A 25,827-nucleotide genomic window follows, 5' to 3' on the forward strand; every position below is an offset into this window, starting at 1 on the left:
AGCTGTGCAGAGCCACAGGGTCCCTCCTGAGCCTCCTTGTCTCCAGGTTGAGCCTCCCCAGCTCCCTCAGTTGCTCCTGGTGCTCCAGCCCCTTCCCCAGCTCTGTTCCCTTCTCTGGACATGCTCCAGCCCCTCAATGTCCTTCTTGTCATGAGAGGCCCCAAACTGACCCCAGGATTTGAGGTGGGGCCTCAGCAGTGCCCAGCACAGGGGCGCAGTCACTGCCCTGGTCCCACTGGCCACACCACTGCTAGTACAGGCCATGTGCCATTGGCCTCCTTGCCCACCTGGGCACACCTGGCTCATGTTCATGCACCAGGAGCCGCATGGGCACAGCCACTGGAAGCCAGAGCACAACTGGTCTCCATGGGCTGCTCCAGCACAGCTGCAAAGGCAACAGCCACCAAGCCTGCATGCAACTCTCTCCTATATTGCAGCAAGCCAGTTTTAATTAATCTATATTAATTAAGCAAATAACTCATCAATTATCTCATAATTAATTAACTAATATCCTGTTCTAGCAGAGCTGGGAGTGTTCCAGGGTGTGTTGGTAGCATATTGCCTGCCCAGAGCTGGATGGAGGGGGCACAAGGGAGCCCAGGAGCCCCAGCCAGGGGTGGCACTGGGGTACCAGGGGTGGTGCCCACCTTGGCAAACCGTCTCATGTAGTGCCCCACAATCTGGGGGTCGGGGCACTCCAGCTTCTTGATGATCTCAAAGCTTTGGTTGAGCTGGGAGAAAACGTCCACCACGGAGCAGGAGAAGAGCGCGTGCTCCGAGGTCTGCTGGAACTGTAGGAGTGAGACAAGGTGTCAGCAGGATGTCAGGGGGAGATTTTGGCCCCAGTCAGGACATACTGGGCATCAAGGGACAAGCCCCTCTCCTGTGAGACTGTGTCCCTAGTCCTGCTCATACCCCATCCTTCTTGTCCCGCTCCAGTGCTCCGTGCAGGAAATCCCGTGACACCTCCTCATTCTCATCCAGCCACTGGATGACAAAGGGCTCGAACCAGCTGCAAGAGAGACGCAGCCATGGTGAGGCCAGCAGCCCTGGTGGTGGCAGTCCCCTGCCCGGCCCAGGGCTGCACTCACGCGGGGTACTCGGGCACGCGGCTCTTGAAGGAGGGCAGCTCGGTGACGTACTCGTTGTACAGCCACTTCACCTTGAAGTGCAGGTTCATGTAGTCTGCGCTCTTGCACAGGCGGTGCTTCTCGTGCTCTGCATGTGGAGAGGGCCTGGGGCTCACTCTGAGTGCCAAATCTGGGGCTGTGGCCCCCCAGGGGCAGCTCCAGGGTAAAAAGGTGGAAGTGCTTCTCAGGGGGGGTAAGCTATGCATGGTGTTGATGGGGAGAGCAAATGGGTTTGCCCAGGGAACAGGGGAGGTGTGAGCTGAGGTCAGCTGCTGCCTGGTTCTCTCCTCCCTGGCTCAGGGACTCACCCTCCATGGCATACTTCATGTCCTGAGCAAAGAGGTTCCACATCACCTCAGCGCTGATCTTCCCCACGTTCAGTTCCTGGGGGAACCTGGGGCGAGGGGAGAGTGTGAACCACAGAATTGTTTAGGGTGGAAAAGACCTCCAAGGTCATCGAGTCCAACATGTGAATGATCCCCCCCTTGCTACCCAGCCCAAAGCACTGAGTGCCAGATCCAGGCCTTCCTTGGACACCTCCAGGGGTAGGGATTCCAAACTTCCCTGGGCAGCCCCAGCCAATGCCTGACCACCCTTTCCATAAATTCCTCCTGATGTTCAACCTGAACCTCCCCAGCACAGCTCGAAGCTATGAACACAGGGTGAATGAGCCCTCCACGTGGACAGACATCCCTCACACACCTCCCAGCAGCCTCAGCTTTCCCATCTGTAGAATGGATGTTATAACCACTTCCAAAGGCCTCAAGATGCTACTGCCTCCACGTGGGCACCCTCTGTGGGCACAGCAGTGTCCCTTTCCCCAGCACCTACTCACTGGTTCAGGCAGGGTGTGTAGGAGTTCTTGTCTTCCTCAATAATGGAGACAATCAGGGTGATGAGCTTTGACCAGAAATCCAGGTTTTTGATGCTGGGGCCCTGCTCCTCAGGGGGCACCTCGCCTTTCTTAGTCTGGAGGGGCAGGGACACAGTGGAAAATTTGGTCACCCCAGTGCAGGGCTCAACTTTGTGTCGGGGTTAACAAGGGAGCAGGAGGGGATACCCTGGAGGCCCCATGCAACCCCCTCTTGTCTGTCCTGATCTCAACCCCACAGCTCAAACTCCAAGGCCTGGGGATCATTCTGCACAGGACTGAGCACTCTGGAGAGGGAGCAGGAGCATGAGGAAAAGGAGAAGGGCACGGGATGGGGACGTCAGTGCCCAGCATCGCCCTGCCCACGCACCGGGTCTGTCTGGTACTCGCGGCTGTAGAGCTCGTGGCAGTTGTTGAAGATGTACTCGTAGGTGGAGTTGAGACAGGCCTTCACACAGTCCTTCACCACCTGGCTGGCTCGTGGGGGGCTCTGCAGCTCCTGGACCTGGTGTGCAGAGTGGGCATGGTGTTTGGGTCACCCGCAGACACCCACCCAGGAGCACCACAGGCCAGCACAACCCCAACCCACAGAGAACCAGGGCCAAAGGGAGTCAGATCCCCTGAGGGCAGGGTGAGCAGGGCCCCAGCAGTACCTTCATCCGAAAGAAGGTGATGCTGGTCAGCAAATCCACTGTGGACTTCAGGTCCTGCAGCCGCTCGGGGCTGCTGGCAGGGAAGTTGTTCTGGAAGGGAAAGAGGGGAGTTGCCCTCAAAATTCACAAGTGAGGGTGAGGGAGCAGCCACCTGCTGCTTCCAGTGGGGACACTGAGGCAGGGCAGGCACCTTACCCGGTACATGGAGAGGTCGATGCGCAGGGAGTTGTGCAGCTGGTCCAGGAGCTTGACAAAGCGATCTTTCTGTGGAGAAATGCCCCGGGGGCAGGTGAGCAGGGGAAAGGTGGCAGGGACTGACCCCCCACCCTCGTCTCTCTCTGCTCTCAGCTCAGCCCTCACTCATCTCTCTCCTTCCTTCCTCCCTGCCGGCTTTCCTTGCTTCCCTTTCCTTCCTTCCTGCCTTCTTTCTGAGCCCTGAATGGGCAGGACATGCCTGCAGAGAAGAGCATCTCCTTGCTGGTGGCTGGGGCTCACTCAAAGCCCTCAGCAGCTCCTGGGGCACATGTGGCCATGCCAGGTGCAGTTCAGGATGGAGAGGTGACACCACATGTCCCCTGTGTGTCAGCTGGGAGGCTGACAGGCTGCTCTGTCTGCCCTGCCCACTAGAACACTTCTGAGCCTGGGCTCAGGACAAGAGTTGGGAGAGGGGCTGCAGGATCAGTAGCCCCTCAACTGGGGCTTTCCAAGAGCTCAAGAAAAAGGGTAGGGAAAGGATGTGCAGTGGTTGCCCATCTTGAGTGTGGCCCCAGGAGTTGGACATTTCCACGACTCCTCACTCACCCCACTGGGCTGCATCAAGGGACATGGGCAGGGAACACCCTGTGTGGGGGGTCTCCACTGGGGCTGAGGGGCTGTAGTTCAGCTCAGCCCAGCTCCCACCCAGGGAGCACAGGGCAGAAGGATGCAAATCCCATCTTGGGTTGTGGATTGGATCAGGGGTCACAGCTGATGGCAAAGCAACTCATGGGATGGGGTCCCAGACTGGGTTGAAAGTGACCTTAAGGATCACCTTGTCCTATTCCCTGCCAGGGGCAAGGACACCTTCCACTATCCAAGCCCTGTCCAATCTAGTCTTGAACATTTCTAGGGATGAGACAGCCACAGCTGCTCTCAGGTCAACCTCAGTCCTCACTCCCTCACAGGGAAGAATTTCTTCCTAATATTGGCCCCAAAACGTTGTTGGGGAGCATTTCCCTTTGCATTCCTGCTGGTGGAGAGGCTTTGGACAGCCATGAGAGCCCTGGGCTCCCTCAGCACTGGCTGTACAGGTCAGGGCTGACCCGCAGGGCTCTGGAGAGTCCTGGACAAGAGCACGGGGGTGGGAGGGGCAGTGAGTCCATGGCTCGGCCATGGCCACAGCCTGTGCTGGCACCGCAAACCTCCGGCGCTGGCGGGGATGGCCCAGCCGGGCCCTGGGCCGGGCCGTGCGTCCCCAGCACCCCAGGAGCAGCTGCAGCACTCTAACACTGGACACGGCGGCTACTCGGGGTTAAAGCGACACGGCCGGGCACTTTAGGACCCAACCTTAGGCTCTCTAAAAAAGAGAAAGAGACAAGTTTTTAAAATCCTCCATGTTAGAGAAAAGGCGGGGTTTTGGTTTCCTCCTGCTGCGTGATCCAGAGGCACAGCTCGCTCCCCCCTGCACCAGGAACGGGAGGGGAGCCAAAGCTGCGTGATCCGGAGCTGTGCTCGGCCCTGGCTGTGTCCCTGGCTACCCAGCACCTTGCTGCACCCGGGGCTGGGCACTGACCCTGGCTCGCCCCATGCACACCCAGAGCGACCATTTCCTGCTCCTGGGATGGCACTGGGGGAGCCAAGGGGAGGGCTCAGCCCCTCCTCGCCCACGTCCCCAGGGGGCACCCGGCCCTGCCACAAACTCGCCCCATTTGGCACCCAGTGGTGCTGGCACAACCGGCTGAGTTTGCAGCAGGCTGGGGTCCCCCAAAGCACACGAGGCTGTGCAAGACACCCCAGGAAGTGCAGGGGTGGGTCATGGCCACATGCTTCTGATTTTGCCACCAAGGTGGCCCCCCCTCCTGGCATACTGCCACCCAATTTGCTCAGGCTCCCATAATAAATAGGGGAGCAAATTTAGCCCTTCTCCTGGGAAGGTGGTGGCTCTTTTCCTTCCTGAAGTACAGGAGCAGGATGACTTTTGGGGCAAGCAGGGGCTGACCCCACTGCTGCCTGGCTGCAGTTTGGAGCGGGGTGTTTTGCACAACTCGTTTTGCTTCCTGAGCCCCCCACCCCCTCCCAAAGAAAGGAGAGAAGAAGAAAAGAGCGTTTACGTACCATGGGACTTACCCCGAAATTGGAGGCGGCAAAGCGGTCGGAGGCGTTGGCATTGCTGGAGGCCGTGGTGTGAGCATAGTAGGCGTTGATGTTGGCCAGCAGGGTGCTCATCACCGCCGGCACCCCGGGGCACATGTACTTGGAGGAGAGGCAGGCAAAATGCCTACGGAGAGAGGTGGCAGCGGAGGGTCATGGGAGGGGATGCAGGGTTTGGGGCGCATAAGTCATTGAATCCCAGAGCATCCCAAATTGGAAGGAACCCATAGGGATCATCAGCTCAGCCCCTGTCCCTGCACAGCCACCCCAACACCCCCACCCTGAGCACCCCTGAGAGCTCCTGGAGCTCTGGCAGCCTTGGCACCATTCCCTGGGGAGCCTGGGCAGTGCCCAGCAGCCTCGGGGGGCAGAACCTTGCCCTGAGCTCCATGCCAAGGCCTGGCCCAGCTCCAGCCCTTGCTGGGCTCCTGTCCCTGTCCCAGAGCAGAGCTCAGCCCCTGCCCCTGTGCCTGCCCTGGGGAGGAGCTGCAGCCCCCGAGGAGCCTCCCCTCAGTCTCCTGGGCTCCAGCTGAACCAGCCAAGTGCCCTCAGCTGCTCCTCAGCCCCTTCCCCAGCTCTGTGTCCCTCCTCTGGGCACTCTCCAACAGCTGTGGATCCTTCTGATCTTGTGGAGCCCAAACTGGACACAGGACTTGAGATGAGGCTGAGCTAGAGTGGGTTGGGAAGGCTAAAGATGGGTGCACAGTTTTGGGGCCAGTCTGCACCCAAGGCAGGGAGGTGAGTGCCAATGGCAGCAAAAGAGGAAGATGGGGACAGTAACCCTCCACCTGAGGGGATGGGTGCAGCCCCTCTGAACCACATGGGGGCACAGGACTCACGTCATGGCCTGATAGATGGACTCCACCCCATAGCGCATGGCAAACTCATCCACGATCTCCTGTGCTGTCTCATCAAAGTAAACCTTCCACGCATCGTCCCCCTTGGCATCGGGGATCTTCACTACCCCGTTGTTTTGCAAATCCGTCACAAAGTGGAACAGGTTCTGAGGGTACAAATGGGTCCTGTCAGCTCCCCGGGGCAGGTGGTGGCAGGGTGGCACTGCTGGGGAGGGGGCTGTGCCCCCTGGGCCTGTCTGGGCTGCTCACCTCATGCAGGCAGGTGTACTGAACGTGGTAGGGAGCCACCTTCTCCTCGCCCTTGATCTCCACGCTGATGTGCAGCCGGATGGCTCCCGACACTGCTGACTTGTCTGTGCGCTTGTCTGTGGGTGCAGGGAGGGGGACAAGGTGTGAGGCTTCCCTGGGGCAACCCTGCTCACTGCCAGCCCCAAAGAGGGGCACAGTGCTCTGGCACAGGGCCAGGGCTGAGGGGACACCCAGCAGGGTGTGCAGCCATTCTGGGGTGTGATTTGGCCACATTTCTGTGCCTTAGTTTCCCTTCTGCAGGAGGCTGGTGTTCTAGAACCTCCTGGGTAGAGGGTTCTGAAAATGACTCTGGGAGAACACTTTATCCTGATGGATTTTGATATTAAATGTTTCTAAGAGCAAACCCTGCTGCAATAACCTTCAGCCTATGGCTGGCAGCACTTCCCCCTTGGAGTCCAGGGCAGGGGGTCCCAGGCTGAGCAGGATGTGGCACCCCTGAGCCCAGGGCCAGGGTCCCAGGCTCTGCTGCTCACCGAGGTTGTACCAGACATCCATCTCCCCACTCAGGGTCCGGACCTCGATGATGGTCTGGCCCAGGAAGTCGTCGGATTCCCTCTTGAAGCGCTGCTTGACACGGGACTTGATGTCATCATCCTCGTCCCACACACGGACCTTGATGCGGTCAGAGGAGTTGTGGCACTCACTGGAGAGGTGACAAAGGCCCCAGCATGAGCAGTGAAACCTTTCCAGCTACTCCCCATCACTGCTTCCCTAAACAAAAGAGACTAGCACAAAGCAGGAACTGGGGAAGAGAGCAGATGCGGGGGCACCAATCCCCTCCCAGCGGGCTCTGTGCCACACCCAGGCAGCCCCAGCACAGCCTGGATCAGTCCCTGGAGTCACACCCTCATGGCATAAAACAGAACCCCAAGGGACCCCAGCACCTCAATGGGGGCAGGATGAGGCCCAGCTGGCTCCCCCCACCCTACTGGGACATGGCAAGAGCCAGCACAGCCTGGCACAACCACGAGTGGTCAGGGAGGGGAATGGGGAGACCGGGGGAGAACTTACAAATGGAAATTCTCCTCCCAGACTGGGTTGAGATTGCCGTAGATAGTTTTAGTCCTTTTTTTGGTCTTTCCAACCTGGACAGTGACATAGGGGTCACTGGAACCTGTCTTATCCTTTGCTTGCAGGCCCTGGGCACAGACCACTGCAGCACAGCACAGCACAGCACAGCATGAGAGAACAGACGGAGAGAAGTCAGTGCCACAGCCACACGAAGATCCCCGAAACAGGCACCTGTGTCCCCCCACGGGCTGAAGCTGCCTGGCAGAATGAGGGGTTGGGCAATGGGGACATTCCCACGGTCCCCAAGGCTAACAACCTGCCTACCTGTGATGCTGATCTTGGCTGACCATTTGGAGGTGCCATCCAGGACACTCTGCTTGACTGCCTTCATCTGCTGTGTGTGTGTGGTCTTGTTGACCCCAAACACCTCTTGGATCAGCTCAAATATCTCTGGTTTGTTGCGCTCCCGGATCTTCATGCGGTCCTTGAGCACCATGATGATGTTCTGGGTCCGGTCCTCTGCTCCATGCTTGGAGCTCTTCTCTGCTGCTCCTGGGAGAGGACAGGCATGGGTGAGATGGGCTGGGGGGCTGCTGGTGACCAGGAGAGAGACAAGAGATCTCACAGGTTGGCATGGTGGGCTTGGGGACAGGGACAGGAGGAAATGGCCTCAAGTTGCACCAGGGAAGGTTTATGTTGGGTATCAGGGGAAACTTCTTCCCCAAAAGTGTTGTCCAGCCCTGGGCCAGGCTGCCCAGGGAGTGGTGGAGTCACACCTGCAAGTGTGCAAAAAACATGTGGCTGTGGCACTTGAGGACACTGTTTAGTGGTGACCACAAGGGTGCTGAGCTGATGGTTGCACCTGATAATCTTAAAGGTCTTTTCCAGCCTTAACGATTCCACGATTATACGATTCCATGCATGAATTAATCCAAACCTGGAGGCCTCTACCCCCTGCCCAGGATGAGTCTGCTCTGCCCACCACTTCTCCCACGCCCAAGTCAGGAGCGGAGCTCTCTGGGGCTGCTCCCTCCTCCCTCTGCAAGGTGAGAAGGGACAAGGCTGTGGGCCCCAGGTCCTTACTCTGCAGGCAGTCAGCGTTGAGCAGGTCCTGGCACTTCTCGTGGCACTTGACGCCGCACTCGGCGCAGCGCATGCCCTGGCGGGCAATGCCCCACAGCAGCCCCTCACACTCGTAGCAGTACGTGGGGGTGGTGGCCGTCCACACCTCAAAGTTGTGGGGCGTTGTGCAGGAGATGGGGTACACTAAGGCTTGCAGGGTCTTCTTGTAAACATGGTTTTTCTGCACAGGGACAGGGGAGAGAGGGGGAGAAACGCTGAAGCAGGGCAGAGGATGCACTTGGGGACATTGATTTAATGGTGGTGGTGCTGGGTTCACAGTCAAGACTTGATGATCTTATAGGTCCTTTCCAACCCCAATGATCCCATGATTCTATCCCAGGTGCTGCCATGAGCGTCCCAGATGCTCAGGCATCATCAGAGGATGCTTGCGGGGCACAGACTCTGCACCTCCACTGCTGGCCTGGCCCCCAGGCTCAGTTTCCCCCTCCCCACCATCCCCAGCCCACCCCACTGCAGCACCTACCAGCTCCTCATTGTTCAAGGTGCTCGAGGCCAGCGCGGATGTGATTCCCGCTTTCCTGGACTGGACCAGGGACTGTGGGAAAGAAAGAGAGTTCCCAGATCCAGCAGACCATGAGAGCTCCCTCCTACACCCCCAGAGGCTGTGAAACACCCAGGACACACCCCAAACCCAGACAGGGAAGGACCCTGGCTGCATGGGGGGCAGTGGGGACAGCCCAGCCCCCACTGATGTGCAGTGGGACTGGAACCAGTTCAGCAGCCTATGACATTCCCAGCTCAGCATCCTATGACCTTCCTAGTTCAGCTGCAGTGGGGCAGAGCATCTCACCACGTGTCTGAGACCACTGGGGAGATGGGGTGGGGGGCACTTACCATGGCCTGTGGGCAGCCAGGGCCAGCGAGGGGGGAATAAAAAGCCATTAGTGCAAACACTTCCCAGCAGAGACCCTTCCCTGCCAGAACCAGTGAGAATTGGGGAAACACCCCCTCATCCAGCACTGAGCAGTCCGTGGTGGGGGGCACTGTGTCCCCAAACCACAGCACTGGTTGCAGCCTGCAAATCCCAGCAGGGAAAGGCAGCAGACCCCCAAACCCCACACACTGCCCACCCCATCACCCCCCACCCCCAAAACACCAACACAGCACAGTGCAGAAGCATCAGCAGCTGCCCAAGAGGGCTGGGGTGGGGCACCAAGTTGGGGACAGCAAGGGGGTGGGGGAATGTGGGGAGACAGGTTGGGAACAGGAGGGTGGCACCCCAGGGAGGGCACACAGTGGAGATGACAAGGTGTAAAGAGAGGGGGAAGGAGGGGAAGGGCACCTAATTCTGGGGGACAAGGGTGTCTTTGTTTCCAAAATTGCTGTCTCTTGTCATCAGGAGTGGGAGGGGACCAGCAGAGTGACCCTGTGCAGTAGAGCCCAGGGACTGGAGGGGACTCCATCATGAGGGGCTCATACATCAGGGGTCTCCAGCCCCATACATGGGACAGTGGGGACAGGAGCACAGGGTCTGGGCAACTTGGAAAAGCCATTGCCAGCCCTCCCCTGGTACGGAGGGTCTGTCTGTCTGTCCAGCACCAGTGTGATCCAAGCTGCAGGGACAGCTTGGCACGGCAGCTGGGACACAAAGGGACCAGGGATACAGCACCAGTAAAAAATGGGAAACCAGACACAGCCCTGGGAAACCTTAGGCTGATGCTTGGGGTAGGGACCAGAGCTCCGTTAAAGAGAAGCACCCTCGGGTAGGGAGAGCCCAGCTCCCCACTGCAGGGAGGGCCAGGAGCCCCCCGGGCAGTGTGGGACGCCCCCCTTTGGCAGGGCTGGGGGCAGGGGGCTGGCTGGCAGCCCCAGGGCGCTGTCTCTTTAACCCCTCGCACCGCGCTCACCAGATCGCTGACTAGAGGGAGAGATTTGCGTCCAGGCTTAATGTCGGGCATGCTGTTAATGCAGCGCAGAAACCTTACAGCCGCCCCCCTGCCGCAGGGAAGGCCCAGCCAGGCCACAGGAAAGAAAACAGAGAACACAAGCCATGTTAGAGGCAGCTGGGGAGCGGGGCACGGGCGGCGCAGTCCGGTGGGGCAGCAGGAGCAAAGCTGGCAGCTGTGGGGGCGTGCCTCGGGAGGAACCTCACCAAATCGCTAACTAGGGGGATGGGTTTTCGCTTGCGAATGTCCGGCATGCTGTCTATAATGATCAGCCCACCACCAGGCCTGCAAGAGAGAGGAGAGTCAGCGGGCAAGGGGAAACTGAGGCAGGAAGCGGCCCCCTGCTGCTGCCCCACGGTCACTCAGCACTCCAGAGAACCACGGAATGGTTTGGGCTGGAAGGGACCTTGAAGCCCGTCTCGTTCCATGCCCTGCTAAGGGCAGGGACACCTTCCACTAGAACAGGTTGCCAACCTGGCCTTGGTACTTCCAGGGATGGGGCAGTCCCAGCTGCTCTGAACAACCTGTGCCAGGGCTTCACCACCCTCATAGGAAAGGATTTCTTCTCAATATTTAGGACTTGGTGAATATGACTGCAAAGCAACCCCTGTGTGGCCAGGGACTCACCCATGGGATCCCCATCCCCACCACCACCCCAGCCAGGGTAGGGATCACTGGACTAAAAACTAAAGGGAAAGGGATTTTGGTAAAAAACTGTGATTTTTCCCCACATGGAGCTTAACCATGAAGTGAAACCCAGGAGAAAAACTGCCCATTTGGCTTAGTCAGCTTTGGCTTTGCAGTGTGAGGCTGGAGAGCTGGGGCTCCCTCTGGGACCCCAAAGGGGAGCACTGAGCAGGGGAGCCTCAAGTTTTGCTGCAAGGGAACCCAAGGCAGGAATAGAACCTCACAGCCCTGCTGGAAAGAAACCCCTGGAGGGATCTGAGGGTTCTCAGGCAACCTACCAGGTTCTGCCCAGGTCCACGGCAGGGCTGTCTGCGAGGGCAAGAGAGGACTGAGACCTCCAGCCCGTCCAGGTGAGGCTCTGGATTCCTCCTGACACCACTCCATGAGGGAAGCAGGAGTTGCCACCCTCCTCATCCCCATCTCAACTCACCTCCTTGCTTTCCACCTCAGCAGCAGCTCTTGAGGTCACAGAGCAATGCCATGTCTGCTGGCTGCTCCAAAAGCACTGACCAGCCCCAAAATTCAGCTCCAAAAGACTGGCCTCCCTGAATGCCCACAGCCTGGCAACCCTTCCCCACAAAAGACCATTGATGCTGAGCTCATTAATCACATCCTAATGAGGAGGGGGGCTGAGATCCCAGGGTGCAGAGTGTGCCCAGCTTCCCCTTGTACTCACCCGCCTTTGAACCACAGGGACTTTTCTCCATCACCTTCCCCGCGGGCCTGGAAAACAAGGGACAGTGTCAGGGCACAGCAAGAGCCACCAGCGTGGGGACAGCCCCCGCAGGGCAGTGAATGCTCACAGCACTGGGGGAGCACGGAAGGATGAGCAGGGTGGGCAGACAAAAGTGTGCTCCAAAACCAAGGGGGCTCTTCCCAGCAAACAGCCATCACTGGGAATAAATCTCTTCAGGAGGCTGAGCTGGGTGAGCAAGTGGGTGGGCTTCAGCAAAGGGGATGAGGCTGGCAAAGCAGGAGGCATGGCTACACTGTGTGAAAATTCAGGGCTTGGGGGAGTGAAAGCTCAGCAGGTCCTCAGGAACCCACAGCAGTTGGAAAGAAGAGCAGGGAAAAGCCAGAGCACAGGGAAGAGGGTGTGTGTGCAGGGATCATCCAGCAGTGCCACCTACCCCTGCAGGCAGGGGATTATTTTGGAGGAGAAGGGCAGAGAGAGCCCATTACCCCTCCTTCATGGGCAACCCCTGAGCACACACACACACACAGGGAAGGCACACACGTGGCTGGGAAGTTCCAGGTGGACATGCTTACCTGCAGGCAGGCTACACCCCTTCCCTGCAGGAAGGGGAGACGCGGGTGCAAGGGCCATGGTGGTGGACAACTGAAAAGAGAAGCGGTGGGGAGGGGGACCGAGACCCCGGGGAGCGAATCCAGAGCCAAAACAAAAAGAAAAGATGGAGGATGGAGTCTAAAAACAAAACAAAATATTGTCAACTCAACAGAGGGGAGAGGGCGGGGGTCTCGCACCAGCACACGCATGCAGCACACACGGGGGGTCCTCAGCACTCCCAGCCCCTCTGGGGCGTCTCACTTGGTGCCAATGGGGTTCTGGGCACCATTGCTGGCACCACCGAGTCTGTGGATGTCCCTGGAAGCTGCCCAGGTGTGGAAAGGGGCTCTGCCCCCAGCCCTGAGCCATGGCAGTAGCCAGGGGGTCCTCACCTCCTGCAGCTGCATGCAGACCTTGTTGAAGGCTCTCAGCCAGTTGGCTTTGGCTCGTGCTTTGGGGTCCTGCACCTCCTCTTCTGCTGGCTCCCTGCAAGCACACACATGCCCTGTCACCTCCCAGCACAGCACCAGGGAGGGGGGAGCAGCCCCCATGCCCCCAGCAGGTCTGAGGCTGCAACTGGGGGATCCTGATGTGCCTTGAGACAGTGTGGCCATGGCAAAACTGCCTCTTGGTACCAGGAAGGACTGAAAAGGCAGCAGGTCCCACTGCAAAGCGCAGCCACAATCAGGGCAGAGCACTGGGGAGAAGCCAGAAGCTTCCCCACCCTCAGGAGACCCTGTCCTGAGTACCCAGGTGACACAGAGGGGACAGGTGATGACACCAGCATGTGAATTGAACATCCTTTGCCCCCCATCTCCCCAGCACAATGTCCTCTGGCCACTTCCCTGGGTAAAGAGCACCCACTACCCCGTGATTCCAAGCCCAGGGAAAAGTGTCTGCCTGGACATGCTGGGTGTTGTGGGGTTTGTTCTCCTCTCCTAAAAAATCAAGACACAGAGGATAAGCAAAGAAATGCTCCAAACATACCAATCTCCTGGAGAGCCTGGTGTGATGCAACACAGAGGGAGGAACCCAGAACTGCTCTGGGAAGAGGCCATGGGGCACTCAGGAGATGGACCTGCTCAGACCTGGGGGCTCTATCTGTGCTAATCTGGGATCCTCAGCATTAACCTGTGGTTCCCAGCAGTAATCCACAGTCCCCAGTGCTACTCTGGGGTCCCAAAAGCTAATTTGGGGTCATCAGCGCTAATTTGAGGCCCTCAGCACTAATCTGGGGGTCCCAACACAATCTGGGGTTCTCAGCACAGTCCATGGTCCCCAGCACTAATCCACAGTGCCCAAATCCTAGCACAGGACCCCTAAGCCCCCTGCCCAGTGGGTACTGCAGGCAGACATGACCTGAGGCCCTCAGGCTCCTGATAGGTCTTGGGCCTAAATATCCACTGTTTTAAAAAACAGCTCATCACACATTGGTTTAAATTTGAGATTCTCCATTCCTGGTGTGTAATTTAAACTAAATAAAAGGCTGAAAAAGCCCATCACAGCAGTTCACTTCTGCACAGAGCAGTGGCACTCACTGAAAATGGAAACGATCAATAATGATATTTGAATAATCTGTCCCCAAGACATGAATTAGTCACATGATGCACCAGGAACCTGACCACCAATTAATTCACTTGTACAGCACAGGAGGCCATGGATGAGCTTCTACCAGGCCTAGGGAGAGGACTAACTTCTGTAAAGGAAATCTCCTCCTCTGACCAAGCTCCACCCAGGGTGCCAAGAGCCTGTGCCAGAGGAGAGGAATCACAGCCCTGAGATCCCATTCCCCCAGCCCCATGTTTGTCCCAGGTTATAAACCTGCAGTCCTGCAGGTTCCTGAACACCTTGAGCCATGCTTAGCACAGGGGGTGGCTGGGCCCAGGCAGCGTGCCCGGGGTGCTGGCTCTTGCCTGGGTGGCACAAGGTGGGCTTCCCCCACCTCGGTGGCTCAGGCACCTGGAAAAGCTCCAGACACAGCAGAAGGTCCCTGGTCTGTGCCAAGCTCCAGCACCATTCCTGAGCCACCTCCAGAGCATCCTCAGGGCCTGCAGGCACAGTGCCATCTCAGGGACACCACAGCTTCCCCTCCTACCTCTCAGCCGGTTTTGGGGGCTCCGTCTCTGGGGCTGCTTCTTGCAGGGGAACTTCCTCCTCTGCCCGCTGGGCCTGGACGGCCTCAGGGGCTTCCTGGGGAGCAGAGGTGTCCTTCTCCTCCTTCCCTTCCTCTTTCCTCTCCTCTTTCCTCTCCTCTTTCCTTTCCTGCTGCTGAGGCTTCTGCTGTGGGACCAGCTGGGGTTGCTGCTGCTGTTGCTGTTGCTGTTGCTGCAGGACCTGTTGCTGTTGCTGCTGCTGCTGCTGTGGCTGCTGTGGCAGGGGTTTCTGTGGTGGTGGGTATGTTTCATGCTCAGGGGGTTCATAGGTGTCCTGCTCCCGCAGCTCCTCCTCCTCCTCCTCTTCCAACTCCTCTTCCTTGGGGTAGCCTTCCTCAGTCTCACTGTAGTCCTCAATGAACTCTTCCTCCTCCTCCTCCAGGTAGAGATCATCATCATCCTCCTCCTCCCAGCGGGGGGAGTCCTTGCGGTAGCTGACGGAGCTGTGGCAGGAGTGGTACGAGTCGCCGTCCCTCTCGTCCAGCTCCGAGTCCCTCAGGCTCTCGTTCTCGAAGTCCTCGCTCAGCTGGGAGCTGCCCTGGCTCAGCTCGGCCGACGAGGCGTAGCGGCTGCTCCCTGTGGGGCTGAGGGGCGAGGGGACACAAGGACAGGGCTCCCGTGGGTCCGTGGCACCCCAGGCAGAGCCCCAGGCCCTGCACCAGGGGCAGGAGGATGTGCAGCTCCCATCGGGAGCCGAAGGCACAGAACCAGAAACTCCATCGGCTGGAACCAGCCCCCCAAGAGGGGCACTCTGAGCTGCCTGCCTGTGCCTGGGCTGACAATGGGGACGGGCTGACAGTGTCTGTCTCCTGGGCTCACCCCAGCCAGGGGTGGGGGCAGCAGCACCCCCAGCCAGATCCTGCCTCCTGCTGCTGCCATTCACCCTGTCCTGCCCCGACACACAGATCTGCCACCCGTGCTCTGCACAGCCCTCCCAGGCCCCCCCACCCCAGGGCACCCCCTCAACCCCCTCACTCCTCTTGACCCCATCCCTACCTGGGGGGCCCCTCTCTGCTCTTGCTGCCAGGTCAGACTCCTTTCCCCACCCCATCTGCCCCCCGACTCCTCTCACAGCTGCCTGCACTGGGAAGCTCACAGGGGCCCTGTGGCCCGGGAGGCTGCCAGCGACAGGGCAGCCCCGTGGCTCCGTGGGGACAGGCTGACAGAAGCAGACATGCAGACAGGACAGGGACATGCCAAGGAAGAGGCCGACACCACGTCTCCAGCACTGGCAGCCAGGGCTCAGGGGGTGCGTGAGGGGACAAAGGTGAGGGGCTGGGCTGGGCAGAGCCCAGAGTGGCTGAGCCAGGCTGTGGGAAGCCAGGGAACACCGAAGGGAAGAGAGTGCTGGGGGATGGCTCAGGCTGGTCCCAGCTGGGAGGGGTACTGGCATCATCCAGGTACCTTGGGAAGGAGCACTTGGGGCACAGGGATGCAGGAGATACAGCTCACACCTGGAAACCCCACACCTCCCCACACCACTCTGATCCTGGCCAGAGCTGGGAGAGGCACTCTTGGCACATCGCAGGATCCCAAATCACTGCATGAAGCTTTTGCCCAGACAGGCACACCCTGGCAGGTAACCAGGAACAGGGAGTGGCATTTGAGTCCCCAAGGGCCCAGTCCCACACCCGCTGACACAACAAGGAACAGGCAGCAGTGCTGCCAGACAGTCGCAGTGCCAGCAAGCGGGACCAGGATGCCGGGATGTCGCCCCATGAACTGGGGTGCAGCAGCAAGAGGGGCTGGGGGGACACCTGGAGCACCCCAAAGCTGTCCCTGTAGGAGGCTGATTCGGGGCGGGGAGGGTGGCACAAGGCCGCCCTTGCCAGGACTGGTGTTGGCCTCACCATGGCTGCAAGGACCGAGCACAGCACTCTGCGACGGCACACGGCACACGCACAGGTAGGGACCCACCTATCCGATAGGTCTAGGGACCGCCTGCTCTCAAGGGAAGGCTGGCGGCTGGTCCGCCTGCTCGACTCAGAACCGGACTCAGCGTCGCTGCGTCCGTTTGCGGCAGAGTCTACACTACCATAGCGTCTGCCAGGGGAGGAGAGGAACATGGTCAGCGAGGTCCCACCGCCACCCGCCACCCCCTGCTGCCGTGGGGACGCTGGCAGGGAGGCTCTGTCCACCTGGATGGGGCTGGCACTTTGGGTTGGGCTCTGCCACATCTGTGTCCCCAGCCACCCCATGCTCCACTGCCCAGCTCCCAGCAGGGACAGCCTGGGGTGGGGGGTCCCAAGGCCAGTGAGGACAGAGGAGGGCAGCGACCCAAAAGAGTTTGAAAACTTCCCAGTGAGAAGGAAAGGCTTGGATGGGGCCAGCACCACCCCATTCTTCCTCACCTCATCCTTCCTTCTGTCACCCACCGCACTGGGAGCGCCATCCCTGGCGTCACCCTGGGGACCTGCTGGCCTCTGTCACCTGCGGGGGAGGTTGAGAGAGCCGGTCCCAGGGTGAGCTGGCTGTGGCCACTGTACCTGATGGGAGCCTGGTCTGAGTAGTCCATCTCGTAGCTCTGCATGGAGTCGGTGTAGGAGTCGCGGGAGCTCTGCTGCTGGTGCCTCATGGGGTACTGGTGCACGGAGGCGTTGGGCTGGGACGTGGTGTAGTAGGGCGGGGGGATGCTGTTGCTGGTCTCACTGCGGTAGTCGCTGTCCCGGTCATCCACGGTACTGTCGGGGTCATCATCTGCAAGGGGCCACAGTGAGCGGGGCAGGGGATGGCCCAAATCTGCCCCCCACCCTGCACAGACCCTTTAGTGCCACCACTGTGTCCCCACCGCTGTGGGACCGTGCTGGGGAGGTGGGCCCAGGGCAGGATGAGGGGTGAGCTGACGTTATCAGCACAGGAAGGGTTTGGGGGGATGAGGGGAAGGTGGAGGGGGAATTCGGGACATACAGAAGGGGGAAGAGGATGGGGGCAGGAACCCTCCCTCTGCCCCACCAATGTTCCACCACAGAGGCAAAGCTCAAGCTGCTGATTGCCACTGGGACACCCCAAGGGCACAGAGCCCCATGGTGCCATGTCCCCACCAGCCCATGGGGACAGCCCTGCCCAGGACAGGGCACTTGGTGACACTGTCCTCACCCAGTACAGAGTCATGGCACAAGGCCACAGGCTAGACCCAAACTCCAGGTCCTCTGAGCCCTGGGCCAGGCAAAGAGGGATGTGCTGGGGACCCCCAGGCTGGGAAGAGAGGAGTGGGCAGGATACTTACTCTGCTGTTCTCCCCAGCCAAAATAATTCCAGTTGCCTACAAAGAAAGGGGCAGAGACAATAAAGATGGAGGCAGCTGGTTGGGAGGAACCAGCATTGCCCCAGAGGGCACACTGGGTTGGGGACACTGCCCTGGGGACAGCATCCAGCACGGGGCACACTGGCACTGGGACACTGCCTGGGCCTGAACATGACAACACCAAACTGGACTGGAGACAGTGCCTGTGTGGGCATGGTGCCACTGACCCAGGCTGGGGACAATGCTATGGCTAGGCATGGTGACACTGACAAGGCACGGGGCCTGGGGTTGGGCACAGAGGCACTGAATCCATGCCCCTGGGGTGGTTGTAGAAGGGGGAACTGAGGCATGTGTTGGGACAAACTGAGCTGCCACCCCAAATGCCTCTGCAGGGCCCCCATCTAGCAGCCCCCAACACCAGCCTGCTGCCCCTTGCCTCGGAGGAACTGTCCTCATCAGCCCCATTGCTCCCTATTGCATCCCCTCCATCCACAGGAAGGCTCAGCCACTGTGGAGCTGGGAGAGAGCAGAGAAACACTGGCAAACACAGGAAAGACAACAGGAATGGGGATGGGGACTGGGTATGGGTTGAACCCCACTTGGGTTGGGATCCAATGCCCCAAAGCAGATGTGGAGCCCACCCCTTAAAACTCCTTGGTGCAGGAGTGGGGAGAAAGGAGGGTGTGGGTGTCCCACAGCGGGGCAGGGACAGGGCAGCACTTACAGCACTGTGAGCCATGCACAGGCAGAGGCTTTTCCTGCTCCTCCTGGAAGGCATACTGGGGAGAGAGGGGCTGGTGAGGGCTCCTGCTGGCAGCACTGCCCCTGCCCCCTCACCCCAGCCTGGCAGCACTCACATCATCCTGGTCCCGCATCGCGTTGAGCTGCTCCAGTTTCTTGGCCCAGTACCTGGCCTCCTCCTCAGGGATATCTGCGAGGGCAAAGAGCCCAGCTGGTGCACAGACCTCCCAAAAAAGCCCTCAAAAGCTTTTGGGGCCACAGGATCAGATCCTCAGCCTCAGCTCCAAAGCTCATGAGCAGCCCTGGGGCTGAGGGCAAGGAAGGACACAGCCTGGGGATGGGGCACCCACCCAGCGGCAGCTCAAAGCGCGTGTCGAGGAGGATGCGGTGGAAGGTCGGATCCTTGGTGCCCGAAATCTCATTGTCAGTCATGATGACCTGGGAGTCGAGTGTGAGCCATTCCCCAGGGCCCTCCTGTCAGGTAGAAATGGGGTGAGGAGAGCTCCGAGAGCCCCCTTTCGTTTCCCCACAACCCCAGCACACGGGGTGTGGCCCCAGGCACGATGGGGAAGGCTCTGCCTGGCCCAAAGGACAGCTGGGGGTGGCACATGTCCCCTGGGGCTCAGCAGGGAGATGCCTGTGCCTGCCTCCTACCTCATTGGACTGCCTGATGGTCCGGAGGGGGATCCACACCGTGCCCACCATGGTGTCCCAGATGAGTCCCTTGTTCCACACCTCCACAGTCAGGCCCAAGTCCAGCCGATTGATCTCACTGGAGACAGGAAAGGAATCGGGTTACCCCCATGAAGTTAACCCCCCTCAGGTCTCAGCAGCCTCCTGGGACCACCCCAGCTTCTACCTGTCCCCTCCCCAGGACTCAGGTGAGCCACTCAGATCTGAGCTCAGGGCAGTGGGGGCAAGGGGGGAGCAGCAGGGATGGGGGAGCTCGGGGGACCCCTGGACACTCACAACATGAAGTCCTGCACACCCCTGGACACTCACAACATGAAGTCCTGCTCCCAGGAGGGCAAGTTGCCCCGCACTGCGATGGTCGTGCTCTTGACATTTTGCACCTTCAGGGTCACGTAGGTGTTAAACTTCTCTGTGGGAACAAGCAGAGGGTGAAGTGACTCCCAGTGTGTCCCCACTCCCCGACACTGCCCCCTGCCACCCCCACACACACTCCCCTCTGCACCCCAGTCCCAGGAGGGATCCTACATCTGCCACGGTTGGGAGGATGTGAGCCCCCTGCTCCGTCCAGGGCACCCTCATTTGTGCGTGTGTCCCCAGCTTGCCAAATGATGCCTCCAGAGCTAAGGGTCCCCTTGACCCCCTTCCCCAGCCCCTCCTCTGATCCTGCCACACCCAACCAGCCCAAGAGCCCCCCACCCTCTCCCCTTAGGTGGGGTCTCACTTACCTTGGGGCCCATCATACTTGGCCTTTTTAACTGTGGGGACAAATGGAGGGAAGAAAATCAGGCTGAGACCCTGGAGAAAGGCTGGGGATCCCCAACAGGGTGTCAGGGGGGTAGGAGGACCCCAGTCCTGGTTGTCCCCCACGCCCCCCAGCTGCCAGGTGGGAAAAGTGCTGGGATCCCCTATGCAAGTGAGGGTGAGGGATCAGATATGAGATGGAGGTGGGCATCAGAGGGGAGAAAATGCTCCCCCAAAAAGCCTGCTACTCTGGGACAGCTTGCAACCCCAAATGACCAGCCTTCCTCTGTTGAGGGGGTGTTACCCCCCCCTCACCCCCCACTTTTGACTTGGGATTTATTTGGAGAAACAGATGATGTTACCATCCATATCCAGAGGAAAACCTGTGGGCTGGGGGATGCTGTTCCCCACTCGAGTCCCAGCTGGGTGGCACCAGCCCAGCAGGACCAGGGTTAAGGCTCTCCCAAACCAGTGACCCACATTTCCCGCAGCAAACCGGATGGGTCGGGGACTTGTAACCCTCCCTGACCCAGAGCAGCCCCAGGGGTGGAGGAGATGCCCCCCCAAAATCCTATACAGCCCCAAAACACTCCCCACACTGCACCCCAGCCCTGTCTCCCATGGGGGCACTGTGGGGCTGGTTCCCATCGTGTCCATTGCGGGGAGCAGGGAGCCCTCCGATCCTGCTCAGCTGCACGGGAACCCCCCCAGTTCTGGCTGACACCCCCCAGCTTTATCCCGTTGGGGGCGGGGGTCGGTCCCCAGCCTGTGGCTGCAGCGGGGGGGCCAAGGGAGCCGAGCACAGCCGGTACCGCGGCTGCCAATGCCGGGGGGGCGGCGGGGCCCGGGGTGTCCTCGGCGCTGTCGGGAGGGGACCGGGCGGGGAGGGAATGACACAGCAGCCGGAGAACGCGTAAATGACGCGGGTGCCAGCGGGTGCAGGACCAACGTGACCGAGCAGGGATGAAAATAGCCCTGGCGACATCAAAGGTAATTTGATTTCGGAGACGTGCCACTCGCCAGCCGCTTATCACCCGCCACCAGCGCCGGAGGGGACGCGGGGCTGCCGCCAGCGCCACGTGCCTGGCACGGCTGGGAGGAGGCACCAGAAACCTCGGGGAAACTGAGGCAAGGGAAAGCATCACCTCGGAAAACAACTGGGGACCCTGTAACTCGGCTGCCTGCCCTGTGCCACCGAAAGGGTGACACCATGGGTGGCTTTCTGCCCCAGGGAAGGTCACCAGCGACGTCAGCGGCAGCCATGTTCCCAGGGAATCACAGAGATGGGGAATTCACACTTGGGGGGTTGGCACAAAGCTCCGGCATCCCAAAGATCCTCCAGTGACACCAGGCTGGGAGCCTGGGGCTGTCTGGGGATGGCTGGCACCACTGTGTGTAATGATTACGTAAATGAAATAGAATGTATTTATACACTATATTATACATATTATAAATTTATATTATTCTATTCTAACAGAGCATTTAGAGCCAGAACCTGCCTGTGGCTGACAGGGATCCCCCTTCCCCCGGGCCCAGGGGCACCCACTATTCTTCACCAGCTGCTGCTTCCAAAAAGGAACGGGAGAGCAGAGGAAGGAAAAGCTCCAAAAATACCCGAGCTGACAGGAACAAACAATTACCCAGGGAACACGTGGCTTTCCTGGCTGTCATCTCCTGCCAGGGAGAAGTCCTGCTGTCACCATCTGCAGGATGTGCTGCCCTCCCACCCATCAAAGGGTCCCCAAAGCTCAAGCCACCCTCAAAGGGGTGACAAGTCCTGGGGTGCCACCCTGGAGCTAAATTCAACCTGAGTCCCCAGGCAAGGAGGTGAGGACAGTGTGACATTCATGTGACATCAACAAGCTGGGGTCTTCCCAGTCTGGGGTGATCTGGCTCCTCTCAGGGGGTGTTGTACAGTTGGGGAAATTGAGGCAGGAGGCAGCTGGCAGAGATTGGACTGGGAGTGGCATTAAAACTGGGCTGGGCTGTTGGCATGCCCCAGTCTGTCTGTCTGTCCACTCCTCTGCCTGTCCACACATCCATCCTGCTGCCTGTCCATTTACCAGTCTCTCCACCCACCCATCCCTCCAGCCATCCACCCACCCATCTGCCATCCATCTTGCTGTCCATCCATCCTCCCACCCCTCTATCCATCCACCCACGCCTGTCCTTCCTGTCTCTCCACTCACCCATCCTTCTGTCCATCCACCCACCCCTCTGTCCATTTTCCTGTCTCTCCACTCACCCATTCTTCTGCCTATCCATCCATTTGCATGTCTGTCCACCCACTCCCACCACCCACCATTTGTCCATCTCCTGTGTGTCCATCCCTCTGTCCATCCATTTACCGGTCTCTCTGTCCCCTCCCCTCTCTGTTCACGCACCTGTGCCTCTGCCTGTCCACCCCACTCTCTGTCCACTCACTGGTCTCTGCACACACCCATCCCCATGTCTATCCCCACATACATCTGTCTGTCCATCCCTATGTCCTTTATCCAGCCCTCTGTCCAACCCTCCATCCGACCCACCTGTCTGTCCTTCCATCCACCCCTCTGTCCTTCCTCTCCCTCTGTCCCTCCACCCACCCACCCCTCAGCCTCCGTGATCACGTCTCCCATCCCCTTCATCCATCTGTCCCTCCGTCTCTCCATCTGTCTCTCCAGCTGCCCGTCCGCCCGCCTGTCCATCTGTCCGTCTGCCTCCCGCCACTCCAGACACCCCCTCCTGTCCCCACTCACCCCACACTCCCGGGTCACTCCAGTGCCTGTCACACAGGGACACCCCCTGGCCCGAAGCCCCCCAGGAGGGGCAGGGAAAGCCGGGGGAGGCTCTGGGGTGGCACCCCCGCCCCCGGGACCCCCAAAATAGCACGGGAAGCGTGACCAGCGAGTGGTGACACTGGTGGCACTGGGGGAAGCCCCAGCCCACTCGGAGCTGTTCTCAGCAGCCACCCCCAGCGCCACCGAGGGTGTCACCGCATGTGACAGTCCTTTAAGTGGCAGTAAAGAGGCACTCCCCTGCCAGAGAAGAGTCCCCGACATCTGGGGCTGGCTGGGGGGCACACAGGGGCACGCCAGCTGTGGCACTGCCAGCAGAGAGGGGGCTGTGACAGCACCTCAAGGACAAGGACACGTCAGGGGGTGGAGGGGGCACAGCCCCCGTCCTGATGAACTCAGGCAGCACCGGGAGAGCCCCATGTCCTCCAGATTTCGCCTGGGGTGCAGGAATCCCAGACACTCTATGCCCCCCCTTGTCCCAGCTGTCATTCTGCCACCTCCATCCTCTGACCCCAAGACACACAAGTGCTACCCTGTCCCCACTAGGATGTCATAGGGCCTTGAGAAGGGGGTAAAGGGACCCCTCCCGACTTCTGTCCCCCCTCACTGAGCATTCAATCCAGACTGGCCAGTGAGGCTGAGGCCAAGCCTGCAGGACTCATTTGGGCACCGAGGTGGGCAGGGCTCAGTGTGCTGGGTGCAGGGATCCCCTACCTGTGCAGTTCCCCAGTACATCCCAGTATGGGGGGACCAGCACCAGATCCCCTAACTGGGCACACAGCACCAGACCCCCAGCTCCCACCCTGACCCCCCCAGCTGCCCTGACTCCCACCAGCACCCCCATGCCAGGTTGGGCAACACCTGCAGGGGCACAGGGGCTGCAGGAGGTGGGGCTGGGGCTCAGGCTGTAATCTTAGGGGGGTATTTAGGGGTTCAATCCCCACGGTGTGGGATTTGGAGTGCATGGGGTCTCTTTGGGGGAGTGAGAATGTGGACATACATAGATGGGGATGGATGATTTTGGGGGGTTTGAGAGAATGTAGAGATACATAGATGGGGGTGAATGATTTTGGTAGTGGAGGGATTTTAGGGGTCGGGGGTGCTTCAGGATGTAATTGGGGGGGTGGGGATAGATGTGGGGTGTTGGGGGCACAGATGGGGTGTTTTTGATGAGGGGGTGGTTGGGAATGCAGAGGGCTGCATCTGCAGGATGGGGGTGCCTGAGGATAGGCATGAGGGGTGGGGTCCTGGGGGGGCTGGGTAGGGGGATATATGGGGAGGGGTGCGATGGTGGGGGGGTGTACGGGCAGGGGGGGTGAGCACGATGAGGTCTGCACTTGAGGGGGGTGTGGGAAGAGATGCGGAGGGGGCAGGATGGGAAGAAGGGGGCTCCGAGGGGGCGGCAAGCTGGAGAGGCTGGGGTGGGTGGAGAGGGGGGAGCCCCCTCCCCACGGCGGGGGACGGCGACGGAGGGAGCCCGAGGGGTGTTTATAGGGGAGCCCCCTCCCTCCCCGGCAGTGGGAAGTTATGGGGGCAGCTCCCGCCCCACGGCGCTGGGAGGATATGAGGGAAGCCCGGGAGCTGTTCCGGGGGGAGCCCCTTCCCACAGCGGGAGGGGAGCCCGGAGGGTTCCGGGGGAAGCCCCGTCCCTCCCCTGCCGTCCCCATGGGGCGGCGGGAGGCGCGGAGGGAGCCCCGTCCCTCCCGGCGGGGGTTTGGGGTCAGGAGCAGCGTTCGGGGGATCCCGGGGGGTGCCGGGCGGTTCCGGGGATCCCGGGGGGTTCCGGGGATCCCTGTGCGGGCAGGGCGCGCCCACACCCCCGCCCCTCCCCCACCCCCACTCCCGGCTCCCGCGCCGCGCGCGCGCCCCCGCCGGTTCATTCATAAATCCACGCGCCGGGCGCTCGTGAATGGAGCCGTTCCCACGGCCCCCCCGCCTCACCGCCCCCTCCCGCCCGCACTCCCCTCAGCCCCGCCGGGCCCCCCTCCCCGCGCTCCCCCCTCTCCGTCCCGGGCTCCGCTCCGTCCCCGCGGGGGACGCGTTCCCCGCCCGGCCCGTGCCCCGTGCCCCGGTACCTCCGACGCAGAGCAGCGACATGGCGGCGGTGCGGGTGCCGGGGGGCGCGGGGGGCGCGGGGGGCCCTGGCCGCCGCCCGGCTCTAGCGCGCCGCCATCTTCCCTCAGCACCGCGGACAGCGCCTGACGTCACCGCCGCCCCCGCCCGCGCGGCGCCGCCCCCGAGCCCCGCCCGGCGCCGGGGCCGAGCCGGGTCTGGGGTCCCGGGGGGGGCGCGGGGCGGAATGCGCGGCTCGGCACGGCACAGCCGCACGGCACGGCACGGAGCGCCGAACGCTCGGCTCGGCTCGGCTCGGCTCGGCTCGGCTCGGCTCGGCTCGGCTCGGCTCGGCTCGGCTCGGCACGGCACGGAGCGCTAAACGCACGGCACAGCACGTCCCGTCACGGCACGGCACGGCACGGCATGGCACTGCCACACGGCACGGCACAGCACGGCACAGCCCAGCCGCAGCGCCCCGCGGAACGGGCGGGGGTCCTGCTCGAAGCGCGGGCCGGTGCTGTCCGGGGTGGGTCTGGCTGGCTCGTACAGCCCCGGGGGCTGCGGTGCCCTCCCTTCCCTGGCAGGGGGGGGTCTGGCTGGGCTGGGGGAGCTGTGTCCTGCCCTAAAGGGGGTGGTTTTGGGGTGCAGAATTTACCGCACCCCCCCCAGGCATGCCCCCCCCCGGGCCGTGCTGGGCATGTTCAGAGATGGGTCTGATCAGGACACACTGTCGTTGTCACCCCCCCATTGTTGTCCCCTCTCTCCTCTCGGCCACCAAATGTGACAGCCCAAAAAAGGCTCAGATCTGGGCAGTGATCCCAGCTCAGGGGCTGCAGAAGCTGCCATGGTCCCAGACAGGGACCAGCCCCCAGCTCCAGATGCTGACCCCATGGAAGGGGTCCCACATGAGAGTAAAGCAGAGACCTCCACCTCCATCACTGGGGACACGAGCTCAGACAGGGCTTCATCCTGTCCCCGTTTGCCTCCTCTTGCCGTGGAGCCAGGTGATGGGCTCACACTGCCATCCTGCTCATCCTGGTGGCTCCAGCGAAGGTGTCACCACGTTACTCCCGTGGGATCACTGCATCTTGCAGGGACCAGCAGAAAATGGCATCAGGAGCACCAGGGGGAAAAGAGACGCCAAGGGAAACTGAGGCAGAGAGAGCAAGGGAAGATGTGCACACAAGGGCACCTGTGGGACTGAGTGCCCTGGCCTGACCCTCACACTGGTCCCTCATC

At 60.7% G+C, this 25,827-nt stretch overlaps 1 protein-coding gene across 8 annotated transcripts in view; it reads right to left on the reverse strand.

The window, feature by feature from the left end:
- UNC13A (unc-13 homolog A) overlaps positions 1-24,701 on the reverse strand; it is a 36,937-nt gene extending 12,236 nt beyond the window's left edge. For 3 of the 8 annotated variants that reach the window (XM_030966789.1, XM_030966786.1, XM_030966791.1), the window contains exons 1-30: positions 24,609-24,701; positions 19,741-19,770; positions 19,325-19,424; positions 18,977-19,094; positions 18,673-18,796; positions 18,439-18,512; positions 18,306-18,360; positions 17,564-17,599; positions 16,824-17,034; positions 14,280-14,921; positions 12,577-12,670; positions 11,573-11,619; positions 10,416-10,494; positions 9,158-9,163; positions 8,787-8,858; positions 8,264-8,483; positions 7,505-7,732; positions 7,181-7,322; positions 6,643-6,812; positions 6,110-6,225; positions 5,843-6,006; positions 4,980-5,130; positions 2,850-2,918; positions 2,655-2,744; positions 2,372-2,506; positions 1,966-2,099; positions 1,439-1,524; positions 1,092-1,218; positions 916-1,012; positions 648-791 (exon numbers count right to left, since the gene is read on the reverse strand). In XM_030966789.1, coding sequence (XP_030822649.1) covers positions 648-791; positions 916-1,012; positions 1,092-1,218; positions 1,439-1,524; positions 1,966-2,099; positions 2,372-2,506; positions 2,655-2,744; positions 2,850-2,918; positions 4,980-5,130; positions 5,843-6,006; positions 6,110-6,225; positions 6,643-6,812; positions 7,181-7,322; positions 7,505-7,732; positions 8,264-8,483; positions 8,787-8,858; positions 9,158-9,163; positions 10,416-10,494; positions 11,573-11,619; positions 12,577-12,670; positions 14,280-14,921; positions 16,824-17,034; positions 17,564-17,599; positions 18,306-18,360; positions 18,439-18,512; positions 18,673-18,796; positions 18,977-19,094; positions 19,325-19,424; positions 19,741-19,770; positions 24,609-24,630 — 3,783 coding nt within the window. In that variant the 5' untranslated portion in view covers positions 24,631-24,701. Of the gene's footprint in view, positions 1-647; positions 792-915; positions 1,013-1,091; positions 1,219-1,438; positions 1,525-1,965; positions 2,100-2,371; positions 2,507-2,654; positions 2,745-2,849; positions 2,919-4,967; positions 5,131-5,842; positions 6,007-6,109; positions 6,226-6,642; positions 6,813-7,180; positions 7,323-7,504; positions 7,733-8,263; positions 8,484-8,786; positions 8,859-9,157; positions 9,164-10,170; positions 10,259-10,415; positions 10,495-11,572; positions 11,620-12,576; positions 12,671-14,279; positions 14,922-16,823; positions 17,035-17,563; positions 17,600-18,305; positions 18,361-18,438; positions 18,513-18,672; positions 18,797-18,976; positions 19,095-19,324; positions 19,425-19,740; positions 19,771-24,608 lie in introns of all 8 variants that reach the window. The other 5 variants (XM_030966788.1, XM_030966785.1, XM_030966787.1 and 2 more) reach the window with 3 other exon arrangements.
- Between the last annotated feature and the right edge of the window lie 1,126 nt (positions 24,702-25,827).

Source organism: Camarhynchus parvulus, chromosome 28 (genome assembly GCF_901933205.1).
Source record: "Camarhynchus parvulus chromosome 28, STF_HiC, whole genome shotgun sequence".
NCBI classification, from domain to species: domain Eukaryota; kingdom Metazoa; phylum Chordata; class Aves; order Passeriformes; family Thraupidae; genus Camarhynchus; species Camarhynchus parvulus.